Genomic DNA, 9811 nt, shown 5'->3' with positions numbered 1-9811 from the left:
AAGAATACAGGAGAATGGGGCATCGCTACCAAGGCAGCTGAAGACATTAGCTAAGGCATGTTGTTCATTAGAATCTTTAAAATGCATATTCCTAGGCCCCATCCTACACCAAAGAATGAGAAAGGAGTACAAAGGACAGGCCCAGGAAGGAGCATTTTAACACTGTCTCTCCCCCACCATCCTGCCACCCATGGATATGGTTTGTTTGTTGCCACCAAAATTCATGTTAAAATTTGATCCCCAGTATGAGGGTTTGGGGAGGTGGCACCTAGTGAGAGGTGTTTGGGTAATGGCGGCAGATCTCTCGGGAATAAGTTGGTGCTGTTCTCCCAGTAGAGAGTGAGTTCTAGCTCTGGGGAGACTGGATTGGTTTTTGCAGGAATGGATTCTTTTCCACAAGAGTGGGTTGTTTTAAAGCCGGGAAAGTCCTCAGGTTTCCCCTCTTTGCACATGTCTGCTTCCCTTTTGACCTCCCTTCTCTACATGCTGTGATACAGGAAGACCCTTGCCAGAAGCCTGGGCCATACCCTTGGACTTCTCAGCCTGCAGAACCGTGAGCTAGATAAACCTCTTTTCTTTATAAATTACCCAGTCTCAGGTACTGTGTTATAGCCACACAAAATGGACTAAACCCCCTCTCCCATTCCTTACCCATTTTGTGATCACCAAAATTGGTGAAACACTGACTTAGGCGGTGATTCTTAACCCTGGCTAAGTGAAGTTGCATTTTCAACCCACCTTGGGAGTTCTTTTGATCTGTATGTGTGTTTAAAAATAAACCTCCAGGCCAGGCACAGTGGTTCACACCTGTAAATCCAGCACTTTGGGATGCCAAGGCAGGTGAATCATTTGAGGTCAGGAGTTCAAGACCAGCCTGGCCAACATGGTGAAACCCCGTCTCTACTAAAAATTCAAAAAAATTAGCCAGGCTTGGTGGAGGGCACCTGTAATTCCAGCTCCTGGGAGGCTGAGGCAGGAGAATCACTTGAACCCAGGAGGTGGAGGTTGCAGTGAGCCGAGATCATACCAGCATACCCCAGCCTGGGCGACAGAGCGAAACACCAGCTCAGAAAAAAAAAAAAAAAAAAACCTCTAGAAAAATTTAAAACTTCTTAGTGATTCCAATGTACCACCAAGACTGAGAGCCGCTGCAGAAGATTCTCCATAAATTGAATATAAAAATGAAAGCCAATGTGTTCTACTCTTAGTTACCCCTAGCCTCACAGTATCACAGGTTGAACTCACCACTAGCCCTAAATGTTTAGGGCTCCTTCCACCTACTTATGGGGCTCCTACTGTGTGCAAACAGCTCTTGAGGAGCTTACAAAAGAAGTGAAACAAAAGTAACTTCCCACAAAAGCATGAGGACGTGGGAAAAAACCACACATACAAACACTTGCAAATATTATACAATCGGAATTGTACAGACCAGGAAACCGACATCGAGAAGAGGAAATGACCGCCCAGCGAGTTCATGCCAGAGCTAGAACTCTTACCTGGGATGCCTTTCTCCCTCTTGGCTCATTTTTACTTGAACCCAAGTTGAACCCTCTGCACTCCTTGCTCTTCTCTTGGTTGGGCCTGGCCTGGAGCCATCACCTTCATCATCAGCAGTAGCAGCATGGGGACAAGGGCCACCTATCAAGGCTAACTCTGGGTCTAGCATTAGACTATCTGTTGAATGAATGAATGAATGAAGGCAGCCTAGCACCTGCCCACAGGCTGACATTAAGAATCATGGGTTCAGGCCAGGTGCAGTGGTTCATGCCTGTTATTCGAGCAAGATTGTTTGAGCTCAAGAGTTTAACACCAGCCTGGGCAACAAAGCAAGAGCTCATCGTATTAAAAGTAAAAAAAAAAAATTAGCTGGGCATGGTGGCATGCGACTATAGTCCCAGCTACCTGGGAGGCTACGATGGGAGGATCCCTTGAGCTGGGAGGCCTCGGTGAGCTATGCTCATGCCATTGCACTCCAGCCAGGGTGAAGAGTGAGACTCTGTCTCAGAAAAAAACACAAACAAAAACCTTTGTTCAGCCTGGGTGTGGTGGCTCATGATTATAATCCCAGCAGTTTGGGAGGATCATGTGAGCCCAGGAGTTCGAGCTCAACCTGGCCAACACTGGGAAACCCTGTCTCTATTAAAAATACAAAAATTAACCGTGCATGATGGTGGGTACCTGTAATGCAAGCTACTCAGGAGACTGAGGCAGAAGAATCGCTTGAACTCAGGAGGCAGAAGTAGCAGTGAGCCAAAATCATACCACTGCACTTCAGCCTGGGTGACAGAGTGAGATTCTGTCTCAACAAGCAAACAAACAAACACCTTGGTTCAGATAACCTCTAGAATGAATCCCTTTGAACGCTGGAATTAGTTCATTTTTCCCAGATTCCGTTGCCTCATAGCAACTGTATAATTCACCCAAATTCTACCTTCTTTATAATTTATATATAACTATGAATTGACTGAGTTGCAGTTGACTAGGTGACCTAGAGTTATGTTGACATTTAACTCTATATTTTTAAACATCAGTGTTTTAGATTTTGTATGTTGGAGCCCATTTATTTATTTGCAGGCCCTCAAACATGTTCCCATAGCCTCACAGAATATTCAGTGGCCTTGGACTGTCCCTTAATGCCTTACCATAGATGGTACCACAGATGACCTCCAAAATAAAGGAAGGGACTTTCCTCCCTGTGGACAGGAGAGAAAGATGTGGAGGATGAGAGTATAGTTTAACTTTTTTTTTAAAAAAAAACTTTATTATTAAAAAAAATAAAAAATACGAAGAAAAATACCAAATAAAAATAAAAAACAAAACAGAAAATGAAAAAAAGACAAACAAAAACAAAACAAAAATGAAAAAAATTAAAAAACAATAAAAACAAAAAAAACTTTATTGAGATATAATTCACATGCCATACAATTCACTGGCTTAAAGTATAAACTCAATGGTTTTTAATATATCCATACTTTTGAGATCATCGCCACAATCAATTTTAGAAGATTTTCATCACCCCCAAAAGAAAAACTGGTATTCTTTTTGAGTCACCCTACCCCCATTTGCCTCCAACAACTCTCTCCCAGCTCTAGACAATCACCAATCTGATTTCTGTCTCTATAGACCCACCTATTCTGGACATTTCATACAAATACAATACGTGTGTGGCCTTGGAACTGGCTTCTTTCACTCAGCACAAGGTTTTCAAGGTTCATTCACATTGTGGCATGTATCAGTGCTTCATTCATTTTCATTGCCAAGTAATAGTGCCTTGTACCATGTTTTATTTATCCATTATCACGATGGAAATTTGGGTTGTTTCCACTTTTCAGCTGTTACGAATAATGCTATGATGCACATTTGTGTACAAGTTTTTATGTATGCTTTTATTTCTCCTGAGCATAAACCTAGGAGTGGAATTGCTGGGCCATCTGGTAACTCTGTGTTTTAAATTTCAAGGAAACGTCATACTGGTTTTCAAAGCAGCGGGACCATTGTACATGTCCACCAGCGACGTATGAGGTACCCAATTTCTCCATCTCTATACCAGTGCTGGTTATTGCCTGTCTTTTGGATTATAACCATCTTAGTGGGTATGAAGTGGTATCTCATTGTGGCTTTGATTCGCATTTCCTTGATGGCTAATGATGTTGTCTTTTTTTTCTTTTTCTTTTTTTCTTTTTGTATTTTTAAAAACCAGAGCATCCATTGCGTGACTAATCATTGAAATTCTTAAGATGAACTGGATGCTGTAACAGCTGCCCTCTTGGGTTTAGGTGTTGTTCCTTCATGGAATCCATGCCTGAATTTGCGGTATACAATTTTTAGGTGCCTCATTCGACCAGTCCCGGTGGTATTTTGTCTTTTAGCCTTGGCACTCCAGTTACACTTTCTCTTGTGCTTGGCGGGGTAGCCACATTTGCCACAGGTCGACTTCTGAAGGTAGTAGGCCTTCGAGCCACAGCGACAGCACATCTGCATCTTATTGCCACATTTTCCAAACGATGATGTTCCCTTCGTCATCTTGCTTCTGTAGCTGAGACCAGAGCGATGTTGAGCATCTTTTCATGTGCTTATTGGCCATGTGTATATATATCTTCTTTGAAGAAATGTCTATTCTATTCAGATCCCCTACCCTTTTTTTTTTTTTTTTTGAGACTGGGTCTCGCTCTGTTGCCCAGGCTAGAGTGCAGTTGGCACGATCTCGGCTCACTACAACCTCTGCCTCCCAGGCTCAAACAATCCTCCCACCTCAGACTCCCCAGTAGCTGGGATTAGAGGCCCATGCGTGGCATCATGCCCAGTTAACTTTTTGTATTTTTTTTTTTTTTTTTTGCGATGGAGTCTCGCTCTTGTTACCCAGGCTGGAGTGCAATGGCGCGATCTCGGCTCACCGCAACCTCCGTCTCCTGGGTTCAGGCAATTCTCCTGCCTCAGCCTCCTGAGTAGCTGGGATTACAGGCACGTGCCACCATGCCCGGCTAATTTTTTGTATTTTTAGTAGAGACGGGGTTTCACCATGTTGACCAGGATGGTCTCGATCTCTTGACCTCGTGATCCACCCGCCTCGGCCTCCCAAAGTGCTGGGATTACAGGCTTGAGCCACCACGCCCGGCCAACTTTTTGTATTTTTAATAGAGACAGGATTTTTGCCATGTTGCCCAGGCTCCTTGCCCATTTTTTAACTGAGTTATTTGTCTTTTTATTATCAAGTTGTAAGAGTTCCTTGTATATTCTAGATATAAGTCCCTTACCAGGAATATGATTTGAAAAATCTCGTCCCATTTTGTAGGTTACTGTATTTATTTGCCCAGGCTGCCATAGCATAATACCACAGACTGGGTGGCTTAAACAACAGAAATTGGCTGGGCGTGGTGGCTCACACCTGTAATCCCATCATTTGAGGTCAGGAGTTCAAGACCAGCCTGGCCAACATGGTGAAACCCTATCTATACTAAAAATACAAAAACTAGCCTAGTGTGATGGCAGGCACCTGAAATCCCAGCTTCTCAGGAGGCTGAGGCAGGAGAATCACTTGAACCTGGTAGGCAGAGGTTGCAGTGAGCTGAGATCCTGCCACCACACTCCGGCCTGGGTGACAAGAGTGAAACTCTGTCTAAAATAAAATAAAATAAACCTCAAATTGTTTCTCACAATTCTGAAGGCTAAAATTCTGAGATCAAATTGTTGGCAGGTTTGATCCCTGGTCTGCCCCACAGGCCCAAGTCCTCTTTCCTTGGCTCGTAGTTGACTTTCTTCTCCCTGTGCCTTCTGCCGCTGGTCTTTCCTCTGTGTGGCGCATCTCTAGTGTCTCTTCCTTTCCCCGTCCCCCTTCCTCTAGTGTCTCTTCCAATGAGGACACCAGTCATTGCTGAGGGCCCCATCCTAAGGGCCTCAGTTTAAGTTGATCACCTCTTTAAAGACCTTATCTCCATCGATAGTTAACACTCTGAGGTTCTGGGACTGTAACTAGTACAGTTCAGCATATGAATGGGGGGGCATACAATTCAGCTGATAACAGTTACGTTTTTTAGAGACAAGGTCTTGCTCTGTTATCCAGGCTGGAGAGCCTAGCACCGTCATAGCTCAATGCAGCCTTGAACTTCTGTAGGCTCACGCAGTCCTCTTGAATAGCTAGGACTACAGTCATGAGCCACTACATCTGCCTAATTTTAAAAGAATTTGTAGAGACAGCATCTCGCTATGTTGCCGTGGCTGGTCTTGAGCTCCTGGCCTCAAGTGGTCATCCGGTCTTGGCCTCCCAAAGTGCTGGGATTATAGGTGTGAGCCACCAGGCCCAGCCCTATCTTTTCACTTTCTTGATGATACCCTTGAAAGCATGAAAGTTTTTATATTTATCTGTTTTTTTTCTTTTGTTGCTTGTGCTATAGGTATCATATCTAAGTAACCACTGCTTAATCCAAGGTCATGAAGATTTAAGCTTATGTTTTCTTCAGAGTTTTATTTTGTTTTGTTTTTTGTTTTTGGTTTTTTTTTGAGACAGAGTCTCACTCTGTCACCAGGCTGGAGTGCAGTGGCGTGATCTTGACTCACTGCAACCTTCAGCTCCCTGGTTCAAGCGATTCTCCTGCCTCAGCCACCCGAGTAGCTGGGATTACAGGCATGTGCCACCACGCCCGGCTAATTTTTGTATTTTTAGTAGAAAGAGGGTTTGACCATGTTGGCCAGGATGGTCTCAATCTCCTGACCTTGTGATCTGCCCACCTTAGCCTCCCAAAATGCTGGGATTACAGGCGTGAGCCAACCCACTGGGCCTCTTCAGAGAGATTAATAGCTTTAGCTCTTGTGTTTAGAGCTACATTTTGCATGTAGTATGAAGCAGGGATCCAAATTCATTCTTTTGCATGTGGAGATCCAGTTGTCCCAGTACCATATTTTGAAAAAACTATTCTTTCCCCATTAAATTGTCTTGGCACTGTTGTTGAAAATCAACTGGCAGTAAATGTAAGGACTTCTGTCTGGACTCTCAGTTTTACTGCATTGGTCTATAGTCCCATCCTTATACCAGTACCACACTGCCTTGATTACTGAAGTTTCCTAGTAAGCTGTGAAATCAGGACACATGAGTCCTCCAGCCTATTCTGAATTTACTTTAACTTTTGGTACAAAAGACTGTGCGAGAGGTGAATGAACATTACAGCATTGGACTTGGGAGCCCCCTCCCTCCAAGGGCCTCATTTTAGGAACCCAGGCTCCAAGTTCCACAGGAGCTTTGGAGAGATAGATTCCCATCCTCACAGCCCACAGCTCTTCATTATAAATCAATGGAAACATTCTGCAAAGAACGATGATCCCCTTGGGTTACTTTAAACATCACTTTAAGTCTTCCCCACCTGCTCGGCTGTCTAATTGCTCTTCCTGAAACAGCCTCATTCACAACTGGATTATTAATGAACAGAGAGGGAGCCAGGGAGCCAATGAGGGCGCCTTGCAGAGTTCCTGGGGAGGGCCTGGGGGCCTGGAACAAGTTCAACCCACAGATTTTCTCTCCCCCAAGAAAGGTGAGTGAGCAAACAAGAAATCACTAAACTCAGGTGATGCTGGTGGCCTCCAAAGAACATTGCTAGTGAAAAAAAGGATTCGGGAGAGTTTCTCAAACATGACAGCTGAGAATTAAATTAACTGGGTGTCATCCCCAAACTTCCCAGACTTAAACTCTCTTTCTCCCAGCTGGCTGGCCCTCGGGGTGCCTAGGGCTCTCGTCTGTAGGCCGGGAGAGCTCCGGAAACAAGGCCATTTGTGGAGAAGAGAAACCTATTGTTCTAAGGCCAGTGTTCAGCAAATGTGGATTCCAGAGAATGTTTGGGGTTGTTTTCTCTGCTTTGTTTATGAACTTTCTCTTCTCTTCCTGGGGTGGTGATGGTGGGGGATGACTCTCAGCAACTTAAATAGTTAAACCTATTGTGGTGTAAAGAAAGGCTGGTGCGCAGAGTGCAGAGGCCTTCAGCCCCAGAAAGAGGCTTGAATGAGGTGACAGAAGCCACCGGGTATGTTTTGCTTTGTATTTTTAGCGTTAAATCTCAGGGAAGCAGCCCCTATCTTCATCCTGCACAACTCGAAGGGAAGCAGATGTCAGCAGAGGTACGACCACTTCCTTCCTCCAGCGCTTCACCTCCCTTCTTTCCAGAAAGAGGAAATGACGCGAGTCCACGCCGCAGGCCACAGCCCCCATGTCTTGCCCCACGCCCCCGTTTGGGGGACCTGGCCCCACAGACCTGTCCCCAGGGCAAGACCTAGGACGGCCCCTAGACCCGGGAATCCTTCAGACTCAGGCCTAGCAGGCCTTCAAGGTAGGAGCCCTTAGTTCCTGGCCCTGGCATTAATTCTGAGTGACCTAGAGCAGGTTACCACTCCTCTCTGTACTTCAGGATTCCCGTCTGTCAAATGGGAGCAGGGATACAGTCCTTGGCTTCCCTCTTTCCACAGTGGCGGTGGCGGAAGGGGGGGCGGTTAGGAAAACTATTTGGGAGGAGCGGGCAGCATTAGGAAAGCTATTCCGAAGTCTGGCCGCGTCCAAACCGGTTTCAACTTCCTGCAGCTCAGAAGAGGGGTCCCAACCCGAGAGCGCTGGGACCCTGTCCCGCGCTGCCTCCCAAGCCGGATCGGGTTGAGCGCGCCCACCCTAGTCCCCGGAGCTCAGGCCCCGCCTTGGGGGAGGAGCCGAGAGGCGGCGCGGAGGCTGGCGGCCGAGCAGAGCCGGCTCGGTAGCCGCTAGAGCAGCTGCGTCTCGCGGACCCACCGACAGAGCCGGGGTCGGGAGCCGCCCGGGGCAGGGCTCGGGAGAGCGGGTGAGTTCCCCGGCGGCGCCGCCTCTCTCCCTGCGTTCTGCGGCTTCGCGGGGCTGGGGCGGGGAGGTGGTCCCAGCCTCCGGTCACCTCGCTGGGGGCGGGGGCGCTTTGGCCAAGGGCCAGGAGCTTAAGATAAATGGGGTTTGGGGACTCTGGAAAGGCGGATACCGAGAGCGCCGGGTCTGGGAGTCGGGGCTGGAGTGAGGACGTTCTCCCCGGGCTCGCGCTTCCTTGATGAGGCCAGGGGAGGGGGCGCTTTGGCAGGTCGTTGGCTGCGGCCGTCGTGGCCCGATCTTGAGGCGGGGAGGTGGGGTCCTCGGCCAGTTCTGGACTCGTGGGCCGCCGTCTGCCGGGGGTGCAATGCTGGGCGGCGGGAGCCACAGCGGACACCAAACGTGCCCCCGCGCCCACTCTCCTGGCCGGGCATGGGGGTGCCGCCCCCTCGCGTGGCGGCGCTTGGTCCCCGCGGGCAGCGGCAGGGCTCAGAGAGCGCTCCTGCCCGGGCGAGAACGGTCCCCAGGGCAGGCGCCTCAGCCTGCAGACCCGCCCCGCCTTGGGATCCGGCTGACAGCGCCCGCCAGCCCGGGGAGACCCCGCGAGTGGTAGTTCCCCGGGAGGGGCGCGCCCGGCCTCTCCCAGGGCCCCGCGCGCCGGCAGCTGGGTCCCCCGCGTAAGGAGCGCTCCCCTCCGGGCTACTCCCGCGCACCGATTCCAGCCGGGAGGAGCGCCCCCGAGCGCCGAGGATGGGCGGAGACGTGCAGCCGCCCCAGAGAGGTCGCCCAGAGGGGTCTCCCCAAGGTCACCCGGAGTGCCCAGGCTGAGCTGCCCCGACCGCTCCGGGTGGAGAGCCGGGAGACGGAGGCGCTCGCTGCCCTGCTCCTTCCCCCATGCAGACTCCTTTCCTCCGCTCCCCCTCCCCGGCCCGGCCTTCAGCTTCACTGGAGATGCTGATGATGCAGCTCCCAGCCCTGGGCGGATAATTGAGCCTCGGAGAGCTTTGAATCTAGCCCTCCCGAGAGCCCACGGTTGCGCCGCCGCCGCGTGCTGGGCCTGGGTCTCGGTGCTCCCGGGCACCTCATTAGCGGAGGGAGAGGGACGTGGCTTCATCAGCGCTTCTCGGAAGCGAAAACCGAGCTGCCTGCGCGCCCATGTGATTGCATTTCACATAAAGGGCCCCTGTTCTCACTGTCAGAAGCGCCCCCCAGCTCTCCGCGGCTCTGGGCACCAGGTGCCGCCTCTGAATCACCCTCTGTGGAGGACCCGGGGCCCGGAGGTACCAGGCGCCCTTTCCCGCAGGGCTCTCCATGGAAAGGGCCTGCCGATGGCGGCCTCAGTCTGCAGGGGTACTTCCCTGTGTACCCTGCCATTTCCTGCGGCTGGTGAAGCACCGGAGAAAAACCCTCCATCTAGGAGGCCTCCTCCAAGGCTGGTAATAAAGCTTCTTAGCTCAGCCGGCAACTAGCTGTCTGCTCGTGGGCAAGGCACTTGGCCTCTCGAGCCTC

General features: G+C 49.7%; 2 protein-coding genes across 2 annotated transcripts in view; one reads left to right on the top strand and one right to left on the bottom strand.

The window, feature by feature from the left end:
* Positions 1-3707: 3707 nt before the first annotated feature.
* Positions 3708-4023, bottom strand: LOC108291592 (60S ribosomal protein L37-like). The gene has a single exon (XM_037732583.1). It carries the CDS (start codon positions 4021-4023, stop codon positions 3733-3735), a length of 291 nt encoding a protein of 96 aa, XP_037588511.1. The 3' UTR covers positions 3708-3732.
* A 4155-nt stretch (positions 4024-8178) lies between these two features.
* The window catches only part of PPP1R16B (protein phosphatase 1 regulatory subunit 16B), a 122580-nt gene continuing 120947 nt past the window's right edge, over positions 8179-9811 (top strand). The window contains exon 1 of the mRNA XM_017512008.2: positions 8179-8309. The gene's annotated coding sequence lies outside the window, so the exon portion shown is untranslated. The remainder of the gene's footprint in view (positions 8310-9811) is intronic.

Source organism: Cebus imitator, unplaced genomic scaffold, assembly GCF_001604975.1.
Source record: "Cebus imitator isolate Cc_AM_T3 unplaced genomic scaffold, Cebus_imitator-1.0 Scaffold18, whole genome shotgun sequence".
NCBI lineage: Eukaryota > Metazoa > Chordata > Mammalia > Primates > Cebidae > Cebus > Cebus imitator.
This window is presented reverse-complemented; position numbering and strand designations above follow the sequence as displayed.